The sequence below is a fragment of the Chiloscyllium plagiosum genome, chromosome 3 (assembly GCF_004010195.1).
Source record: "Chiloscyllium plagiosum isolate BGI_BamShark_2017 chromosome 3, ASM401019v2, whole genome shotgun sequence".
In the NCBI taxonomy this organism is placed as follows: Eukaryota; Metazoa; Chordata; class Chondrichthyes; order Orectolobiformes; family Hemiscylliidae; genus Chiloscyllium; species Chiloscyllium plagiosum.
The window spans coordinates 129,384,955-129,407,690 of record NC_057712.1 but is presented as its reverse complement, the minus strand read 5'-3'; the positions used below and the strand labels follow the sequence as shown (position 1 = coordinate 129,407,690).

The following is a 22,736-nucleotide window of genomic DNA, read 5'->3' as shown; positions in this document are numbered from 1 at the left end:
AAATCTCTCCCGCTCACTCAAACTAGCTTGTGCCTGCTCTTGAGCTTGCTGTCATGCTCACGCGCTCTCTCTCTCTCTCTTTCGCGCGCTCTCTCTCACACACACTCCTCCCCCCCCCCCCCCCCCAAAGCTCTTTGTCTTTCCTACACTCTGTCTTTTCATATGACTCGCAGCTCGCCTCACTTGTGTCTCATTGTAGACTCACCTCAACGGTTGAGAGTGATGTCAGAGAGATCGTTTCAGAATTTTTGGTTCTGAATCCAGGAACTACAGAAAGAACTGAAGATTATTTTAATTTCCTTTGTAAAGCTACACTTTTGAAAGTGAGCGTGCTCCTGTCAGCTCTGTTTTCATTCATTCATATCTGGGGGAACCTGCCGTCCATGCTCTCAGAAGTACCTTCACTTGTAGTCTGCATGCTTTCTCGCTGTGCGGTGGGTGGCTGCTCCAGCTGAAACCCCATCACTGTGCCAAGCTGAAGCCCGTAGTGCCGTAGCAGTCAACAAAGGATTTATTAGTTAATTAAATTGAGGGGTTTCGATAGAACAAGTCTGGAGAAGTGGTTTCCTCTGTCAATCAGATCAGTAACCATAGGTCAGAGATGCCAAGTAATTGACAAAAGAAGCACAGGAAAGTGAGAAATTGTTTTTGCTCAGTGCTGAGGTCTAAAAGGCACTACCTGAAAGGTTGCTACTGTGAAGAGTCAATTGCACGTGTATTTGAGCTCCAATCTTCAGCAGAAAAAGCCAGAGACTAATGAGACTAATTTAACCGCTCTCACTGAGCAATATAGACATAATGTTCGTCTGTTCTGTATGATTCTGTGACGGTCTTTTTCAGTTTCGGTTGGTTCAGCAGATGATAGCCTAGAATCGTGAAAACTGGGGTAGTCTGAGTCTCGCCTACTGTCAATCACTGGGAGAGGGGCAGTGTGAGGAGGCACTCGCTGGTTAGTATGTACCCCAGTGAGGGTCAGTGTGTGTGGGAGCTGTATCCCAGTGAGAGTCAGTGTGTGTGGGATCCGTACCCCAGTGAGGGTCAGTGTGTGTGGGAGCTGTATCCCAGTGAGAGTCAGTGCCTGTGGGACTGTACCCCAGAGAGAGTCAGTGTGTGTGAGACTGTACCCCAGTGAGGGTCAGTGTGTGTTGGAGCTGTACCCTAGTGAGGGTCAGTGTGTGTTGGAGCTGTACCCTAGTGAGGGTCAGCGTGTGTTAGGGCTGTACCAGTGAGGGTCAGTGTGTGTTGGAGCTGTACCCCAGTGAGGGTCAGTGTGTGTTGGAGCTGTACCCTAGTGAGGGTCAGTGTCAATCACAAATTATTCAAGGCTGAGTTGGATAAGGTGTCAGCCTGCACCAGCATCCTATCCTCTGAGAGGAGGAATTTCTTTCCAACTCCATTTCAGAGCCTTAGAGGTCTACAGCCCAGAGAAATGCCTTTTAGCTGATTGAGTCTGTGTCAATCAAAAGAATCAGCTGCAAACCTCACTGATTCGTCCTCAAGGGCAGCTAGGGATAGAGAGTTCACATCCTCCAAATTTCTAGTCAGGAAAGTGTTTGCCTTTTGTTTTCCAACAAATTCACATTATATTCCATCAGCTGTGTTCTGGTCCATTTACTCAGCCTGTCCTAAGTCTGCTTGACGCCTTTTTACGTCCTTGTCTTACGTTGCCACTTAGTTTGGTGTCAGTTTTACAATTGGTTTCCACATCCAAATAATTGACACAGATTGTGAACAATTATGGCTGTAGCACTGATCCTTGAAGCATCCCATTGGAAACAAACTGCCTTCCTCAGAATGACATTATCGTACCTACGTTCTACCTCCTGTCTATTAGCTAATTCTCAGTCCATGCTCATACATTGCCCCCAGTCACATGTGTTTGAATTGTATTTACTAACCTCCTGTGTGTAACCTTATCCAAAGCCTTTTGCGATCCAAATCTATCACGTCCACAGGTTCTGCTTTGTTTGTGGTCCAAGTAACATCATCATTGTGGTGGACCAAGTGAATGTGAGGTGGGGGTTTGGTTGTGGTTGTAGGGTGAGTGTCTGAGCTATGTTTGCCTCTGTCCTTGCTGATATACCTCTTGGGGCCTGGGCTTTGAGCTTTGCTTGATCGATGAGGTGAGTGTCTGCCTGAAGCTGGAACAGCTGCTGAGACTCAGTCTGGTTCCAGCCTCCATGGCCATTTGCATTGCTGACAGCTCAGAGCCAACTGGTGTGGCCAACAGAAGGGGTGAGACTGCGACACTGGGGCCTACAGTTCAACTGGGGAGAGGGTGTGCTGTGCTTTTGGCCAGTATTGTAGGAACAAGAGGAAGCCGTTCACCACCTTGAACCTACTTGGGGGCGGCACGGTGGCTCAGTGGCTATGGACACTGAATGTGAGGCTTATTGTGGATTAGTGGTGCTGGAAGAGCACAGCAGTTCAGGCAGCATCCGAGGAGCAGTAAAATTGACGTTTCGGGCAAAAGCCCTTCATCAGGAATACAGGCAGAGTGCCTGAAGGGTGGAGAGGTAAGTGAGAGGAGGGTGGGGGTGGGGAGAAAGTAGCATATGAGGCTTATTGTGCCCACTCAGCAGTCTCAGTGTGAAAGGCTGCTAGGGTTGTTATGAGCAAGATTGCTGCCTCTGTTACCACCTGATTAGATCTGCTTTTAGCAAGCTGTATGTGGAGACAATAGTAATTATATTTGTCATAAAGTTGGAATGGGTGTTCCCAAGTTCCAGAATGGGGTGTTTTAAAATATGATTTTGGAGACTACACAGGTTCAGCTGTGAGAGTGTGAGGCAGCAACCGAACAGTGAGAGGAACTTGGTCTTTTGGTGAAAGGCATCAGTTGGTGTGGTATAACTTGTTTGGCTTGTTTTCACTTCCCTAACCAACTGTGTTCACTGGATGCCTGATGGAAGCTGTCATTCTTGTCCCAGAAACTGCACGCAGTGCCATGAGGTAATGCAGCGCTTGTTATTCCCTGTGATTCAGAGAACTGGGATAATATTCCAGAGGACATACATTCTTGGCCAGTATATGTTAGTAAATTTATTTTTAAAATGCAGCGAAATAAGTTATGACATAGCCCCAGAATTGTGTGTTTAGATAGCTTGTTTGACATAGTAAAACCTCCCACAGCATTGCACAAGAATGTTTGTAAACTGATTTGCCAACCAAGGTGCAGATGGGGCTGATCACCTAGCCTTTGGTCAAAGAGATTGATTTTAACAAACGAGAAGGTTTAAGAAGGAAATTGGAGAGCTCGGGCCAGGCAGCTGAAGGCATGGCCAGCTATGAAGATATGATTAAAAACAGGGTTTTGCAAGAGGCCAGAATTAGGGGGGAGTGCTGCCAGAGCCTGTGGGACTGCAGGAAGTTAGAGGGCGAATTGAAAATAAACAGGTTTTATTTTTATTTATTCATAGGACGAGGGTGTCTCTGGTTGGCCCAGCATTTCTTGTCACCCCGAATTGCCAAGAGGACAGTTAAGAATCAACCGCATTGCTGTGGATCTGGAGTTACATGTAGAGCAGGTAAGGATAGCAAGTTTCCTTCCCTAAAGGATCTTAGTGAATCAGAAGGGTTTTTATGACAATTAACAGCAATTACATGGTTGCCATTAGACCAGCTTTTCAGTAATTGAATTCAAGCTCCACCGTTTGCCACAGGATTCAAACCTATGTTCCCAGAACATTAGCATTGAGTACTGGATTACAACACCACCTATTGCCTTTGGGCATATTAAAATGAAGTCAGCCCTTAACTGTGGGGAGTGAATGGGATTTGAAGAGAGTTAAGGCACAGTCAGCAGGGCAGGGGATGGGATCCCAGCAGGAGCATTTCAGAAGAGTCAAATCTGGACGTAACAAGGATGTGTATGAGGACTTCAGCAGGAATTCCTGATGAAGGGCTTTTGCCCGAAACGTCGACTCTCCTGCTCCTTAGGTGCTGCCTGACTGGCTGTGCTTTCCCAGAACCACACTCTTTAACTCTGATCTCCAGCATCTGCAGTCCTCACTTTCTCTTGATTGGTGAATTAGCTGATCTTCGGGCCAGCAATGACACCATGCTCGTGAATAGTTCAGTTTAGTCTTGGACAGATGCCTGGGAAAAGGATGGCATCTGTCAATGGGGAATGTAGAATGTCATGTAAAGCAAATTTCTGCTTATCTTGTATTGGATGTCATCACTGGAATGTGGTCATCAATGCTAAAACCAGTATTTGTGGCCTTTCCTAACTTGAACCAGAAGTACCTCCCCTGAGATCCCTAGCAGCATTCCCTCAAATTTTCTTTATGGCTGCATGGGCCTCCAAGGTCTGTGCATGCTAGTGGTTTCTGGAACTGGAAATCAATGCAAAGATTAGTGTGCCGATGCTGATCTCTGTGCAGTGTAACTTGCAAAAGCTGTGTAAATGCAGTTTTGATGAATATTAGTCCCCAGCATCACAGATTCCAGCAATTGTGCTGAAGATTTGTACCCCAGAACTAACTACTCCCCTAGATCATCTGTTCTAGTACAGTTCGAACGTAAGCATCTACCTGACATTGTGGGAAATTGCCCAAGTTTGCCCCCTCCATGAAGAGCAGGCAAAATATGCCTTGGCCGATTGCTGCCCAATATCAGTCTACTCTCGATTAGCAGTAATGTGGTGGAAGGTCTCTCATCTGTGCTACCAAGTGGTACTTTGTCATCAACAACCTGCTGTCTGCCAGGGCCACTGAGCTCCTGACCTCATTACAGCCTTGGTACAAATGTTGACAAAGGAGTTGAACCCAAGAGGTGAGATGAGAGTAAATGCTTTTAACATCAAGGCAGCATTTGACTGAGTGTGGCACACAGGATCAAAACTGGAGTCAGTGTGGACCACGGGGAAAACTCTTTGCTGGCTGGAGAAGATGGTTGTGGTTGTTGAAGGTCAGTCAGCCCCACTTCAAAATATTATCAACAGCAGTCCTCAGGGCAGTGTCCCAGGCCCGAACCATCTTCATCAATGATCTTTCCTCCTTTATGGGGATGTTTCCACAATGTTCAGCGCCATTCGCAACTCCTTAGATACCAAAAGTCTCTGTCCAAATTCAGCAAGATCTGGACAGTGGCCAGGCTTGAGCTGACAAGTGGTAAATAAGGCGGAAGTGGGTACTGCAGATGCTAGAGATTAGACTCAAGACTGGACTCATGCTGGAAAAGCACAGCAGGTGAGGCAGCATCCAAGGAGCAGGAAAATCGACATTTCGGGCAAAAGCCCTTCATCAGGAATGAAGAAGTGGTAAATAATAGTAGTGCCATGCAAATATCAAGCCCTTACTGATGAAGGGCTTTTGCCCGAAACGTTGATTTTCCTGCTTCTCGGATGCTGCCTGACCTGCTGTGCTTTTCCAGCACCACTCTAATCTAGACTCTGGTTTTCAGCATCTGCAGCCCTTGTTTTTACCATGTATCAAGCAATGACCATCTCCAGCAAGAGAGAATCTAACCATCACCCCATGACACTCAATGGCAGTACCATCACTGAGTCCCCCACCGACAACATCCTGGAGATTACCATTGACCAGAAACTGAACTGGAATTGCTGTATAAGCACTGTGGTTGGAAGCTGGGAGTCTTGTGGTGAGTAACTCCATTCCTGTTCCCTCATAGCCTGTTCACCATCTAAAAGACACAGTCAGGAGTGTGATGGAAGACTCCCAATTTGCCTGGAAGAGTACAACTCCAACAAGACACTCAACACGATCCAGGACAAAGCAGCCCTCTTGATAGGTCCTTCATCTTGCATCTTCAACATTCAATCTCTCCACCCAAATGCAGTCACAGCACTGTGTACCGTTTCCATGATACACTGCAATAACTCATCAATAACTGCTGAGATAGAAACTTCCAAAGCCACAACCACTACCACCTGGAAAGACAAGGGCAGAATGTGTGTGGGAAACCTACAGTCTGTGAATCTTGTCGGGATCACACACCATCCTGCCATGAGACCTTCTCACCCTTCCATGCTGTCTGTGTCAAAATCCCACAGGAGTATGGGCTTGGCTACACCACATGAACTGCAGAGGTTCAAGATAACAGCTTCATACCACCACATTGTGCAGTTAGGGAGAGGCAAGAAACTCTGGCCTAATCCAATCATGTGAACAAATTAAAAATGACCAGACTCTACTGGCTTGCTCAGTCATTTCTGAAGGCCGTAAGAGTCACATCAGCATCAGTCTGGGGTCACATGTCAGACAGACTAAGTAAGGACATTTACAGTAGGAGCAGGATAGGACCATTGGCTCCTCAAACTTGCTCTGTAATAAGATAATTCAATAAGATTGTATTGGTCTGTCTGCTTTAAATTGCCATTCGCATTTCACCCTGATTAATCTTTGGTCCTTCTGCTTTGCAAGAATCTCCCGAGAATGGCCTTAAAGATATTTGATGGTCCTGCTCCCACCACCCTTGAAGTAGAGTGTTCCAGAGTATCTCAACCCTCTCAGAAAAATCTCTTACCTCATCTTTGTTTGAAAAGGGTCACTCCTAATTATAAAAGTGTGCCCTAGTTTATTCCCTCCAGACTGATCTCAAAACTCTGTAACCTTGGACTCGGCTCTATCCTCTAACTGGACCCTGAGCCACAGACTGCAATCAGTGAAGATAGACAACAGCACCCCCTGCATGATAACACTCAACACTGGAGTCCCCCAAGGATACATCCTCAGCCCCCTGCTTTAACCAAGACTGTGTTGCCAAATTCTGAACAAATGGTATCGATAAATCTGCTGATGATGCAATTGTGGTAGGATGGATATCTGACAATGACCAGTTAAAACACAGAAGGGAGATAGAGAGTGACGTGATGCATTGAGAACAACCACTCTCTCAACGTTGGAAACACTAAAAAACTGATCACTGACCTTTAGTTAGCAAACACGCCCCCAGCTACATCAACAGCACTGAGGTTGAGATGGTGAAGATGGTCAACTTCCTCAGATCATAACCGACAGTCTGTGCTAGTCTTCCCATGTAGTTACAATGGTCAAGAATGCCTCTTCTTCCTCAGGCAGCTTAGGAAATTTGGCACGTCCATAAGGACCCTCACCAGCTTCTGCAGACGCACCAATGAAAGCGTACTTGGAGAAAGTGAGGGCTGCAGATGCTGGAAATTAGAGTTGAGAATATGGTGCTGGAAAAGCACAGCAGGTCAGGCAGCATCCAAGGAGCAAGAAAATCAACATTTCGGGCAAGAGCCCTTCATCAGGAATTGAAAGCATGCTGTCCAGTGCATAATGGCCTGGTACACGAACTGCTTTGCCCAGGATCGTAGGAAGCTACAGAGAGTGGTGTGCACAGCCCAGACCATCAGGGAAGCAAACCTCCCATCTGTGGACTTCGTTTACATGGCTCACTTCCATGGAAAGGCTGCCAACACATCAAAGACCCTTCGCAGTCTAGTAATGATCTCCTACAATCTCTTCTGTAAAGCAGAAGGTGCAGAACCTAGAACAGATGTACCAGCAGGGAGAGAGACAGCTTCTTCCCAGCTGTTATTAGACCATTGAATAGACTCATAATGCTGATCTTGCAAACGTTTATCTCTCTTGTACGCCCTGTGCAATGGTACCTGTATTCCTCTGTCTAAATTGTTTGATCCGTACATCCTTGTTTCTTATAAACTCATAAACAAAGCTTTTTGCTGGACTTCGATACATGTGATAATAAATAAATCAATAGTTCTGGCCTGACCCACAAGATGAAACATAAAAGTTGTCCATCTTTGGTAGGCCGTTTAGGATCTTATGCAGTTCTCTGAGGGAAGTGAAGCTGTGTGATTCCATACACACAGGACTGTAGAAGCTGGGTCATTCACATTGTCTTGTGATAGGTCTACTTCTAATCAGTAAGGACGTTGAAGGTTATGGGGAAAATGCAGGAATGTGGAGTTGAAGACAATCACATCAACCATAATCGTATTTTAATGGCAGTGCAGACTCAATGGGCTGAATGGCCTACTTCTCCTGTTATGTCTGATGGTGTTTTGCCCTGTCTGAGGGAGTGCTGCATTGTTGGAGGCTCAGTGCTGAGGGAGCACTGCACTGTCGTAGGGTCAGCACTGAGGGAGTGGACACTGTCGTAGGGTCAGTGCTGAGGGAGCATTGCTCTGTCGTAGGGTCAGTGCTGAGGGAGTGCCACGTTGTCGGAAGGTCAGGGCTGAGGGAGTGCCACGTTGTCGGAGGGTCAGGGCTGAGGGAGTGCCACGTTGTCGGAGGGTCAGGGATGAGGGAGTGCCGAGATGTCGGAGGGTCAGGGCTGAGGGAGAGTTCTGCCATCTGAAACACGCCATCTTTTGTTGGGAGAGGACTAGCAGCTGTGGTGTCTCCCTGGTGACCTGATTGGTAATTATTTCTTAACCAAAAGAGCAAATTATAATTGGCTTGTTGAATTATTTGTTGGGGTCTTGTGCAGACATTATTTGCGGTGTTTTCTACGATACAATAATGACAACACTTTACAGCACTTACATGATTGGTGATGTGCTTTGGGACACGGCATGTTTGTGAAAAGGGCTTCAAGAGCCTTTCTGACCGACAGTGTTCAAGATGAACAGTGGTTCCTTTCTAACGAGGCTGGGAGGTCGAGAGTCTTGAGTTGAACTGGAGAGCTGTGAACTCTTGACCCGGCACCAGGGACTGAATAAACCGGGGTGGGGGTGATGTTAATATGTGCTCTCCTCTGCTCGGCGGTTATGGGATATTGCAGTGAAACAAGCCTTGCTCAGAATCTGTATTTGGGTTACGGTGAAGCTTGACAGGAAAGTACACAGCCGAAACCCAGGGCAGGATGGCTTTGGAGAGCTGGGTAAGCAGTCAGCCTGCCAGAGCCCAGCTCAGGGTTGAAAGGCTGTTACGTTCATGTCCCAGTCCGCAACCTTCATTCCCCTCCCTTCCCTTCTCTCACCATCCTCTCCCCTCCCCCTCTCTCCATCACCCCTTCTCTTGTCCCCTTGCTTTTCTCCTCTCCTACCCTCCCCCTCGCCTGCCCTGCCACACCCTCTTTCCCTCATCTCCTCTGGCAGTTGAAGAAACTTTGCATAGCTGCCAGACTGCAATTGAAATGATAGGCCACATTTATTCAAATGATCTGCGGTTATTCTGATTCTTTCCACATTGAGCTTTCTGATCATGAAGTTTTGCATTAAAATATTGTTACAAATTTAATTATCTAATTAAGCAGGATCCATGGAGTTTCAAATCGATGATATTCAGTTTGAGAGAACCTAATTGGGCATCTGATTCAGGTTTTTGAAGTCTCTACTAATTGTATTGAAGTTATCCTGTTCACACTTCAGGCAGTAAACAAGGGACAGGATTCCAGGGAGAGCTTCCACACACTGCCAGGGCAGCCACTGTGCTCTGGTGTTGGCTGTTCCCTTCACTGGCTGAGTAGTTCCATTTTACCAGAGTACCTGATCCAAGGACAGCCTTGAACAAAAGTTTAACTTGTGAAGCTTTTACCTCAAGCATACTTATAACACCTTGAATATATCGAGCACCTTTCATGATGTGAAATGCCCCAAGGTACTTCCTGGTGTGAACACCAGATGGTAGATAATTAAAACCAGAGGTTGAGATGGAGCTAGATTTGGAGAAATGTAGGTGTTTTCAGTGAGTTGACAAGTTGGAGGGGATTGCAGTACGAGGGCAGGTAATACATATTTAAAATGTATTAATTCAGGGGATGTGAGCGTCATTGGGTGGGAGAAGGTGGTGTCAATCTGCCTTCTTTAAGTAATGCAGGTCATGTGCTGTAGGTACATCGCAGTTCTTGCCCCAGTGCCAGTGAAATAATAGTGATATATATTCTAAGTCAGAATGGTGAGTGGTTTGGAGGGGAACTTGCAGGTTGTGGTGTTTCCATGTATCTGTTGTTCCTGTTCTTCAGGTGATACAGATGTGGAACTGAAAGGTGCTGTCTGAGGAGCTTTGTTGAATCTCTGCTATGAATCTTGCAGCTAGTACACACAGTTGCGGATGAGCATTGGTGGTGTAAGGAGTATTAAAGGTGGTGGAAGTGGTGCCAATCAAGTTGGCTGCTTTGTCCCGGATAACGTTGAGCATTGTTTGAGCTGTACTAATTCAGGCATCTGGAGAATACTCCATCACACTCTTGACATGTGCCTTGTAGCTGGTGGGCAGGCTTTGGGAGTCAGTAGGTGAGTTACCCATGACAGACTTGCCCAGCCTCTGCATGTAGTATTTATGATTGAATGAGTTCAATTTCTGTCAGTAATAACTCGCAGTGTATTGATAGTGGAGAATACAGTAAGGATAATGTCTTTCAATGTCAAGGGACAATTGTTAGTTTTTTTTCTCTTGTAGCAATAAATATGAAATTGTGTTCCTGGTTTTTAAGTCACTTCCTGAGCTCACCCCTCCCTATCTGTATAGCCTCATGCAGCTCCTCCAATTCTGACCTGTTGAGAATACTGTATCCAGTTTAGTCACTGCATTCTTGAAGCTGTGACTTCAGCTGCTGAGAGCCTGAACTTTAGAATTATTCTTTCAACCCCCTCTGCCTCTGTTTAGATGCTCAGCATCAGTTTGTATCTGAGAACAATTTTGAGGGGAACCTGGGGCTATGAAAACTGGATGTTAAAGATGTTATTGTAAGCACAAGATGTTTTTGTTGATTCAATTTTGAGCTTGGTTGTGATGCTTCATAAAGTTCGCTAGCTTGGAAACTTATTGGATGCCATCACAACTGGTTCCTGATATTGAGTACAGAAAGCATTGTTGTTTGTGGAGTCTGTAGTTGCAGCTAATTTCAGAACAAAATGTAAATGTTTCATCTGTAGTCTGTACTTCGATTCAAAACATTCCCTTCAGCAAGCTCTGTGATTGAGCTGGAGAGGAAGACCGGAAACATTAACCTGAAATAAAATGCAGCCGCCTTACTCTGGAACTGCTCCACACTGACAGACATACTGAGGATGACCACCTCTGTGTCTGTTTCCAATCCCACCACATTTGCTACTTCAATGTTTATTGGCATCTGGTCTGATCTCGAGGCACTGAGCCAGTTATTAAATGTTAGTTTTGCAGATTTCATCACCACTCCCAGATGGGCTTGGAGATTACTTGGATAATGCAGGATTTGAGGAGATGCCTTTAGGCTTGTCGAGAATCTATCGAACTCATCAGAACCTGAATTGTTGGTTTCCCTCAAGACTTTAATCTTCCTGTCAGCTGTGGTTGTGCAGAGCAGAGGACGACAGGTTTTACAAAGCTCCTCTTGTCGTCTTGCTTTATTCTGGGAAGGATTAGGCTGGGTTGGGCTTTCTCACTTGAAACTCAGTGGCAGCTTTCTGAGGGTTGGCGGTGCACTAATATTCTTGCACAGTCAGTTGATTTGACAGTTTTGTTGGACATGTTTCCCCACCTCCCCTCACCTAACCCCCCCACCCTTATTCCCGGTGGTCCTGTGCTGCGGCACTGCCAAGTTTATGTCAACACTCGCTCTCTTGTTTCTTTGCTGATGGCTGGTATCGTGGGCGGTTTGGGAGCCTGTCTGGAGCTCTGTAATCTGATATTCCCAGCCTCTCTGCTGGAGGTTACTGTAATCTCCTCAAACGGATTGTTTTGTGGCACATTGAACACTTCAAAATAGGCAGAAAAATTCCATCGGATATTCTGGCCCAGGCTGCAATGTGTGGAATCTTATGCCTGTCTGACATATGAAATTGGAGACAAAAGTAAATTTCAGTTTTCTTATTGTGCAGAAAGATTCATCCTTTATTGTTGCTTCTTCATAGGTATCTAGAGCATCATATGGGAACAGAGTGGATTTCTGGGAGAGCATTGGGTAACTGTAACCGAGTTAGAGGGTATTGTGAGATCAGTGATTGAATGTTGTTGATGATCATCCTGTTTCCCTCTATGTAGTTTCATGAACGTGAGCACTTCTGTGTGTGTGCTGGGGTGGGGATGTAACCGAGTAGCCAGGTGGACTTAGGGGGCTCTATCAGGAGAACAGGTCTTTGTGTGAGGGAGAAAGTGAGGACTGCAGATGCTGGAGATCAGAGTCGAGAGTGAGGTGCTGGAAAAGCACAGCAGGTTAGGCAGTACCCAAGGAGCAGGAGAATCCACGTTTCGGGCAAAAGCCCTTCATCAGGAACCTGCTCCTCGGATGCTGCCTGGCTTGCTGTGCATTTCCAGCACCACACTCTTGACTTTGTGTGAGGGAGATGGTAACTGCTGCTGGTTGGTGAACATGGCCTTTCATTTGCCTGGTTTGTGATTGCATTGACTTCCTGCTCTTCAATGAGGTTGCTGTAAATCAGCCATTTAAATATGAAATAGATAAGAAATAGTAGGAGGAAGCCATTCAAGCAGCGAGACCAGAGAGTTTTTCAGAAAGTTTAAGGCTGAGTTTCAGCATCAGATCCACTCTCCAACCTGACTCTTTTAGCCACTGATTCCCCCTCAGACCAGAAATCAAGCAATCTCAGCCATGAATAAAATCCTCCATAATAACTATATTTATGAAGTAAAGTTACGATTTCCATGTATCAAATGCAGTGGTCAATAATGCACAGAGCAAGCACCCACAGGGACATGTAAAGATGAGATCGCCTGTTGTAACGTTGTTGATAAAGGCTAGTGTAGCTCCGTGTCCGTACTGACCCTGTGACAGTGTAGCTCCGTGTCCGTACTGACCCTGTGACGTAAAGTTACGATTTCCATGTATCAAATGCAGTGGTCAATAATGCACAGAGCAAGCACCCACAGAGACATGTAAAGATGAGATCGCCTGTTGTAACGTTGTTGATAAAGGCTAGTGTAGCCCCGTGCCCGTACTGACCCTGTGACAGTGTAGCCCCGTGTCCGTACTGACCCTGTGACGGTGTAGCCCCGTGTCCTTAGTGACCCAGTGACAGTGTAGCCCCGTGTCCGTACTGACCCTGTGACAGTGTAGCCCCGTGTCCGTACTGACCCTGTGACAGTGTAGCCCCGTGTCCGTACTGACCCTGTGACAGTGTAGCCCCGTGTCCGTACTGACCCTGTGACAGTGTAGCCCCGTGTCCGTACTGACCCTGTGACAGTGTAGCCCCGTGTCCGTACTGACCCTGTGACAGTGTAGCCCCGTGTCCGTACTGACCCTGTGACAGTGTAGCCCCGTGTCCGTACTGACCCTGTGACAGTGTAGCCCCGTGTCCGTACTGACCCTGTGACAGTGTAGCCCCGTGTCCGTACTGACCCTGTGACAGTGTAGCCCCGTGTCCGTACTGACCCTGTGACAGTGTAGCCCCGTGTCCGTACTGACCCTGTGACAGTGTAGCCCCGTGTCCGTACTGACCCTGTGACAGTGTAGCCCCGTGTCCGTACTGACCCTGTGACAGTGTAGCCCCGTGTCCGTACTGACCCTGTGACAGTGTAGCCCCGTGTCCGTACTGACCCTGTGACAGTGTAGCCCCGTGTCCGTACTGACCCTGTGACAGTGTAGCCCCGTGTCCGTACTGACCCTGTGACAGTGTAGCCCCGTGTCCGTACTGACCCTGTGACAGTGTAGCCCCGTGTCCGTACTGACCCTGTGACAGTGTAGCCCCGTGTCCGTACTGACCCTGTGACAGTGTAGCCCCGTGTCCGTACTGACCCTGTGACAGTGTAGCCCCGTGTCCGTACTGACCCTGTGACAGTGTAGCCCCGTGTCCGTACTGACCCTGTGACAGTGTAGCCCCGTGTCCGTACTGACCCTGTGACAGTGTAGCCCCGTGTCCGTACTGACCCTGTGACAGTGTAGCCCCGTGTCCGTACTGACCCTGTGACAGTGTAGCCCCGTGTCCGTACTGACCCTGTGACAGTGTAGCCCCGTGTCCGTACTGACCCTGTGACAGTGTAGCCCCGTGTCCGTACTGACCCTGTGACAGTGTAGCCCCGTGTCCGTACTGACCCTGTGACAGTGTAGCCCCGTGTCCGTACTGACCCTGTGACAGTGTAGCCCCGTGTCCGTACTGACCCTGTGACAGTGTAGCCCCGTGTCCGTACTGACCCTGTGACAGTGTAGCCCCGTGTCCGTACTGACCCTGTGACAGTGTAGCCCCGTGTCCGTACTGACCCTGTGACAGTGTAGCCCCGTGTCCGTACTGACCCTGTGACAGTGTAGCCCCGTGTCCGTACTGACCCTGTGACAGTGTAGCCCCGTGTCCGTACTGACCCTGTGACAGTGTAGCCCCGTGTCCGTACTGACCCTGTGACAGTGTAGCCCCGTGTCCGTACTGACCCTGTGACAGTGTAGCCCCGTGTCCGTACTGACCCTGTGACAGTGTAGCCCCGTGTCCGTACTGACCCTGTGACAGTGTAGCCCCGTGTCCGTACTGACCCTGTGACAGTGTAGCCCCGTGTCCGTACTGACCCTGTGACAGTGTAGCCCCGTGTCCGTACTGACCCTGTGACAGTGTAGCCCCGTGTCCGTACTGACCCTGTGACAGTGTAGCCCCGTGTCCGTACTGACCCTGTGACAGTGTAGCCCCGTGTCCGTACTGACCCTGTGACAGTGTAGCCCCGTGTCCGTACTGACCCTGTGACAGTGTAGCCCCGTGTCCGTACTGACCCTGTGACAGTGTAGCCCCGTGTCCGTACTGACCCTGTGACAGTGTAGCCCCGTGTCCGTACTGACCCTGTGACAGTGTAGCCCCGTGTCCGTACTGACCCTGTGACAGTGTAGCCCCGTGTCCGTACTGACCCTGTGACAGTGTAGCCCCGTGTCCGTACTGACCCTGTGACAGTGTAGCCCCGTGTCCGTACTGACCCTGTGACAGTGTAGCCCCGTGTCCGTACTGACCCTGTGACAGTGTAGCCCCGTGTCCGTACTGACCCTGTGACAGTGTAGCCCCGTGTCCGTACTGACCCTGTGACAGTGTAGCCCCGTGTCCGTACTGACCCTGTGACAGTGTAGCCCCGTGTCCGTACTGACCCTGTGACAGTGTAGCCCCGTGTCCGTACTGACCCTGTGACAGTGTAGCCCCGTGTCCGTACTGACCCTGTGACAGTGTAGCCCCGTGTCCGTACTGACCCTGTGACAGTGTAGCCCCGTGTCCGTACTGACCCTGTGACAGTGTAGCCCCGTGTCCGTACTGACCCTGTGACAGTGTAGCCCCGTGTCCGTACTGACCCTGTGACAGTGTAGCCCCGTGTCCGTACTGACCCTGTGACAGTGTAGCCCCGTGTCCGTACTGACCCTGTGACAGTGTAGCCCCGTGTCCGTACTGACCCTGTGACAGTGTAGCCCCGTGTCCGTACTGACCCTGTGACAGTGTAGCCCCGTGTCCGTACTGACCCTGTGACAGTGTAGCCCCGTGTCCGTACTGACCCTGTGACAGTGTAGCCCCGTGTCCGTACTGACCCTGTGACAGTGTAGCCCCGTGTCCGTACTGACCCTGTGACAGTGTAGCCCCGTGTCCGTACTGACCCTGTGACAGTGTAGCCCCGTGTCCGTACTGACCCTGTGACAGTGTAGCCCCGTGTCCGTACTGACCCTGTGACAGTGTAGCCCCGTGTCCGTACTGACCCTGTGACAGTGTAGCCCCGTGTCCGTACTGACCCTGTGACAGTGTAGCCCCGTGTCCGTACTGACCCTGTGACAGTGTAGCCCCGTGTCCGTACTGACCCTGTGACAGTGTAGCCCCGTGTCCGTACTGACCCTGTGACAGTGTAGCCCCGTGTCCGTACTGACCCTGTGACAGTGTAGCCCCGTGTCCGTACTGACCCTGTGACAGTGTAGCCCCGTGTCCGTACTGACCCTGTGACAGTGTAGCCCCGTGTCCGTACTGACCCTGTGACAGTGTAGCCCCGTGTCCGTACTGACCCTGTGACAGTGTAGCCCCGTGTCCGTACTGACCCTGTGACAGTGTAGCCCCGTGTCCGTACTGACCCTGTGACAGTGTAGCCCCGTGTCCGTACTGACCCTGTGACAGTGTAGCCCCGTGTCCGTACTGACCCTGTGACAGTGTAGCCCCGTGTCCGTACTGACCCTGTGACAGTGTAGCCCCGTGTCCGTACTGACCCTGTGACAGTGTAGCCCCGTGTCCGTACTGACCCTGTGACAGTGTAGCCCCGTGTCCGTACTGACCCTGTGACAGTGTAGCCCCGTGTCCGTACTGACCCTGTGACAGTGTAGCCCCGTGTCCGTACTGACCCTGTGACAGTGTAGCCCCGTGTCCGTACTGACCCTGTGACAGTGTAGCCCCGTGTCCGTACTGACCCTGTGACAGTGTAGCCCCGTGTCCGTACTGACCCTGTGACAGTGTAGCCCCGTGTCCGTACTGACCCTGTGACAGTGTAGCCCCGTGTCCGTACTGACCCTGTGACAGTGTAGCCCCGTGTCCGTACTGACCCTGTGACAGTGTAGCCCCGTGTCCGTACTGACCCTGTGACAGTGTAGCCCCGTGTCCGTACTGACCCTGTGACAGTGTAGCCCCGTGTCCGTACTGACCCTGTGACAGTGTAGCCCCGTGTCCGTACTGACCCTGTGACAGTGTAGCCCCGTGTCCGTACTGACCCTGTGACAGTGTAGCCCCGTGTCCGTACTGACCCTGTGACAGTGTAGCCCCGTGTCCGTACTGACCCTGTGACAGTGTAGCCCCGTGTCCGTACTGACCCTGTGACAGTGTAGCCCCGTGTCCGTACTGACCCTGTGACAGTGTAGCCCCGTGTCCGTACTGACCCTGTGACAGTGTAGCCCCGTGTCCGTACTGACCCTGTGACAGTGTAGCCCCGTGTCCGTACTGACCCTGTGACAGTGTAGCCCCGTGTCCGTACTGACCCTGTGACAGTGTAGCCCCGTGTCCGTACTGACCCTGTGACAGTGTAGCCCCGTGTCCGTACTGACCCTGTGACAGTGTAGCCCCGTGTCCGTACTGACCCTGTGACAGTGTAGCCCCGTGTCCGTACTGACCCTGTGACAGTGTAGCCCCGTGTCCGTACTGACCCTGTGACAGTGTAGCCCCGTGTCCGTACTGACCCTGTGACAGTGTAGCCCCGTGTCCGTACTGACCCTGTGACAGTGTAGCCCCGTGTCCGTACTGACCCTGTGACAGTGTAGCCCCGTGTCCGTACTGACCCTGTGACAGTGTAGCCCCGTGTCCGTACTGACCCTGTGACAGTGTAGCCCCGTGTCCGTACTGACCCTGTGACAGTGTAGCCCCGTGTCCGTACTGACCCTGTGACAGTGTAGCCCCGTGTCCGTACTGACCCTGTGACAGTGTAGCCCCGTGTCCGTACTGACCCTGTGACAGTGTAGCCCCGTGTCCGTACTGACCCTGTGACAGTGTAGCCCCGTGTCCGTACTGACCCTGTGACAGTGTAGCCCCGTGTCCGTACTGACCCTGTGACAGTGTAGCCCCGTGTCCGTACTGACCCTGTGACAGTGTAGCCCCGTGTCCGTACTGACCCTGTGACAGTGTAGCCCCGTGTCCGTACTGACCCTGTGACAGTGTAGCCCCGTGTCCGTACTGACCCTGTGACAGTGTAGCCCCGTGTCCGTACTGACCCTGTGACAGTGTAGCCCCGTGTCCGTACTGACCCTGTGACAGTGTAGCCCCGTGTCCGTACTGACCCTGTGACAGTGTAGCCCCGTGTCCGTACTGACCCTGTGACAGTGTAGCCCCGTGTCCGTACTGACCCTGTGACAGTGTAGCCCCGTGTCCGTACTGACCCTGTGACAGTGTAGCCCCGTGTCCGTACTGACCCTGTGACAGTGTAGCCCCGTGTCCGTACTGACCCTGTGACAGTGTAGCCCCGTGTCCGTACTGACCCTGTGACAGTGTAGCCCCGTGTCCGTACTGACCCTGTGACAGTGTAGCCCCGTGTCCGTACTGACCCTGTGACAGTGTAGCCCCGTGTCCGTACTGACCCTGTGACAGTGTAGCCCCGTGTCCGTACTGACCCTGTGACAGTGTAGCCCCGTGTCCGTACTGACCCTGTGACAGTGTAGCCCCGTGTCCGTACTGACCCTGTGACAGTGTAGCCCCGTGTCCGTACTGACCCTGTGACAGTGTAGCCCCGTGTCCGTACTGACCCTGTGACAGTGTAGCCCCGTGTCCGTACTGACCCTGTGACAGTGTAGCCCCGTGTCCGTACTGACCCTGTGACAGTGTAGCCCCGTGTCCGTACTGACCCTGTGACAGTGTAGCCCCGTGTCCGTACTGACCCTGTGACAGTGTAGCCCCGTGTCCGTACTGACCCTGTGACAGTGTAGCCCCGTGTCCGTACTGACCCTGTGACAGTGTAGCCCCGTGTCCGTACTGACCCTGTGACAGTGTAGCCCCGTGTCCGTACTGACCCTGTGACAGTGTAGCCCCGTGTCCGTACTGACCCTGTGACAGTGTAGCCCCGTGTCCGTACTGACCCTGTGACAGTGTAGCCCCGTGTCCGTACTGACCCTGTGACAGTGTAGCCCCGTGTCCGTACTGACCCTGTGACAGTGTAGCCCCGTGTCCGTACTGACCCTGTGACAGTGTAGCCCCGTGTCCGTACTGACCCTGTGACAGTGTAGCCCCGTGTCCGTACTGACCCTGTGACAGTGTAGCCCCGTGTCCGTACTGACCCTGTGACAGTGTAGCCCCGTGTCCGTACTGACCCTGTGACAGTGTAGCCCCGTGTCCGTACTGACCCTGTGACAGTGTAGCCCCGTGTCCGTACTGACCCTGTGACAGTGTAGCCCCGTGTCCGTACTGACCCTGTGACAGTGTAGCCCCGTGTCCGTACTGACCCTGTGACAGTGTAGCCCCGTGTCCGTACTGACCCTGTGACAGTGTAGCCCCGTGTCCGTACTGACCCTGTGACAGTGTAGCCCCGTGTCCGTACTGACCCTGTGACAGTGTAGCCCCGTGTCCGTACTGACCCTGTGACAGTGTAGCCCCGTGTCCGTACTGACCCTGTGACAGTGTAGCCCCGTGTCCGTACTGACCCTGTGACAGTGTAGCCCCGTGTCCGTACTGACCCTGTGACAGTGTAGCCCCGTGTCCGTACTGACCCTGTGACAGTGTAGCCCCGTGTCCGTACTGACCCTGTGACAGTGTAGCCCCGTGTCCGTACTGACCCTGTGACAGTGTAGCCCCGTGTCCGTACTGACCCTGTGACAGTGTAGCCCCGTGTCCGTACTGACCCTGTGACAGTGTAGCCCCGTGTCCGTACTGACCCTGTGACAGTGTAGCCCCGTGTCCGTACTGACCCTGTGACAGTGTAGCCCCGTGTCCGTACTGACCCTGTGACAGTGTAGCCCCGTGTCCGTACTGACCCTGTGACAGTGTAGCCCCGTGTCCGTACTGACCCTGTGACAGTGTAGCCCCGTGTCCGTACTGACCCTGTGACAGTGTAGCCCCGTGTCCGTACTGACCCTGTGACAGTGTAGCCCCGTGTCCGTACTGACCCTGTGACAGTGTAGCCCCGTGTCCGTACTGACCCTGTGACAGTGTAGCCCCGTGTCCGTACTGACCCTGTGACAGTGTAGCCCCGTGTCCGTACTGACCCTGTGACAGTGTAGCCCCGTGTCCGTACTGACCCTGTGACAGTGTAGCCCCGTGTCCGTACTGACCCTGTGACAGTGTAGCCCCGTGTCCGTACTGACCCTGTGACAGTGTAGCCCCGTGTCCGTACTGACCCTGTGACAGTGTAGCCCCGTGTCCGTACTGACCCTGTGACAGTGTAGCCCCGTGTCCGTACTGACCCTGTGACAGTGTAGCCCCGTGTCCGTACTGACCCTGTGACAGTGTAGCCCCGTGTCCGTACTGACCCTGTGACAGTGTAGCCCCGTGTCCGTACTGACCCTGTGACAGTGTAGCCCCGTGTCCGTACTGACCCTGTGACAGTGTAGCCCCGTGTCCGTACTGACCCTGTGACAGTGTAGCCCCGTGTCCGTACTGACCCTGTGACAGTGTAGCCCCGTGTCCGTACTGACCCTGTGACAGTGTAGCCCCGTGTCCGTACTGACCCTGTGACAGTGTAGCCCCGTGTCCGTACTGACCCTGTGACAGTGTAGCCCCGTGTCCGTACTGACCCTGTGACAGTGTAGCCCCGTGTCCGTACTGACCCTGTGACAGTGTAGCCCCGTGTCCGTACTGACCCTGTGACAGTGTAGCCCCGTGTCCGTACTGACCCTGTGACAGTGTAGCCCCGTGTCCGTACTGACCCTGTGACAGTGTAGCCCCGTGTCCGTACTGACCCTGTGACAGTGTAGCCCCGTGTCCGTACTGACCCTGTGACAGTGTAGCCCCGTGTCCGTACTGACCCTGTGACAGTGTAGCCCCGTGTCCGTACTGACCCTGTGACAGTGTAGCCCCGTGTCCGTACTGACCCTGTGACAGTGTAGCCCCGTGTCCGTACTGACCCTGTGACAGTGTAGCCCCGTGTCCGTACTGACCCTGTGACAGTGTAGCCCCGTGTCCGTACTGACGTATAACACTGGGGTGCAGTACTGGTGGGGACAGGTGTGTCAGTGTGTAACACTGGGGTACAGTAGTGGTGGGGACAGGTCTGTCCTGTAATAACCCTTGGTTACAGTACTGTATTCCGGTGTTGTACAGAGCCAGCTCCTATTTTCTGTGTTTTTGCTGTGCCATGATAGCCTTTAATAACCAGTGCCAGTCCTCCTTTTTGGCAGTGTGTGAGAATACAGGGCAGTATATATTCAGTTTAGCAGATGATTTACCATTTAGAGGACAATGGTCTGTGATAATTGGCAGAGTTCGGGAATGCCTGTAAAGAGATTTCTCAGCCAGTGAGTTACTGTAATCTGGAATGCGCTGCCTTAAAGGACTACAGAGGCAGTAACAATATGATCTTTCAAAAGATAATTAAATATATACTTTCACTGGAAATGTTTACACAGTTGTGCACAGTAAGTATGCATATAAGTTAATTGTTCTTTCCAAGAGGTGTTGCAGACATGATGGGCCAAATGGCTTCCTCTTCCAGAAGATTGTATGTGATAGGATGCTGTCTCGTTGAGACAAGGTCATTGTATTTATATTTAGTCTAACCCACCCTGAATTCTTGACTAACTCAGTGATTTCCTCTACACTCTGAATATTTTGTTGCCCTCTCGATGACATTCCCCAGCTGATGGATTCTTTTGTTTGTTTTGCATATTCTACTGAACTGCTTAAACTCTTTTATTTAGTTTAATTTTTGAACAAATTGACACTGTGACGTGAATGTATGTTAAAGCCAGTGACACAAACATATCTGATAGATCCTCATGATGGTGTTGGACTGCGTACATCTCTGTGTGATTGCATGTTTTTTATATCTTAACTTGTTCAAACAATATGGAAATAATTGTGTTGCTCGTGGTTTGTTGCTCTCTGATCATCTCTAGACAGCTGAAGACAAAGTGTTGCCTGGCCTCATTGACAGAGCTGAGGAGAGTGGGTGCCCTCAGTATCTTCACTGACCCAAGCTGCAGTGACGGTGTGCCCAGGTGTCTGGTTGCAATAGGCAACCTTCTGTAAGTTTGTGGAGCAGTCTGTTCCTACACTCGAACTTGCAGAAACTCTGCAACTCCCTTCCCCCTGTGCCTAAACAGGCAAGCTAGGAATACTGCGTCTGCGGTGTACCAGAGGCTGGGGAACTATGGACAAGAATCTCTTCCTTTCTCCTCCCCTGTTATTGCCTCAGTCCCTGGGCTCTCGAACTGTTACATTCAGAATGGCAGTCAGAAGGCTATGTGTGGAAGCTTGCATAAGGTCAGCAGGATAAACACAGATTGGTCCTTGTGCCAAGAACACCATTCACTGTGGCCGATTCAGACAGCTCCCTTATGGATTTCATTAGCTGCCTTCCTGTATGCCTGCGAGGTAGGAGCCTGTACTTGCATGGGCCTCCTGCTAATCATCAGGAAGATGAATTGGCTGGCGTCACCCAGTGTCTCCTCCCAGGCAGGCCTGGCCTAAACTTCCTGTTTCTTGGTGAGTTTATTGCCTGCAGGTGTTGCATATTTGCTGCTCAATCCCAGCTCTCAAAACTGTGTGCACTGCATTTAATGGTGTCTGCAATGCCACAGTGCTCACTGGCCTCAGTAACTTAGAGAGTTTGAGTAAATTTCAGTACTTTTTTTACCTTTATTCACCCAAACATCTGAATTCTGAAAGTATCTGTAGGGAAAAAGAGGAGTTAATGTTTCGAGTCAGCGTTAATTCTGTTTCTCTCTCCAAATATGCTGCCAGACCTGCTGAGTTTCTCAAGTAATTTGTGTTTTTGTTTGATGTTTAGCTGTTCTTTGTTTTATGTCATTGTACCTTCAAAGTATGAATTTCAGCAATAAATTAATACTGAGTGTTTGCTTGAATTCCCTTGGAGCTGTGGAGTGTTTTTCTTGTTCCAGAAGATATAACTGAATATAATTCTCAGCCTCTGGCTCTAGGAGCAATGAGCAGTTCTGTATCTGTCTCAAAAGCCTGACTTACTTTCTAAAATACTGATAGAATACATAGGAGGCAGATCTGATCCTGTATAACACTGGGTACAGTACTGGTGGGGACAGGTCTATCAGTGTATAACATTGGGGCACAGTACTGGTGGGGACAGGTCTGCCAGTGTATAACACTGGGTACAGTACTGGTGGGGACAGGTCTGCCAGTGTATAACACTGGGATACAGTACTGGTGGGGATAGGTCTGTCACTGTATAACACAGGGACAGTACTGGTGGGGACAGGTCTGTCAGTGTTTCACACTGGGATACAGTACTGGTGGGGACAGGTCT

At 50.7% G+C, this 22,736-nt stretch overlaps 1 protein-coding gene across 3 annotated transcripts in view; it reads left to right on the top strand.

Annotated features, from left to right (window-relative positions):
• The window catches only part of rxrab (retinoid x receptor, alpha b), a 90,431-nt gene that overhangs the window by 41,904 nt on the left and 25,791 nt on the right, over positions 1 to 22,736 (top strand). For 2 of the 3 annotated variants that reach the window (XM_043687312.1, XM_043687311.1), the window contains one exon: positions 3,420 to 3,527. Coding sequence is in view for 1 of the 3 variants with exons in the window: in XM_043687310.1 (XP_043543245.1) it covers positions 2,899 to 2,952; positions 3,420 to 3,527 (162 nt within the window). In the remaining 2 variants the exon portion in view is untranslated. Of the gene's footprint in view, positions 1 to 2,883; positions 2,953 to 3,419; positions 3,528 to 22,736 lie in introns of those variants that run through there. The other variant, XM_043687310.1, reaches the window with a different exon arrangement.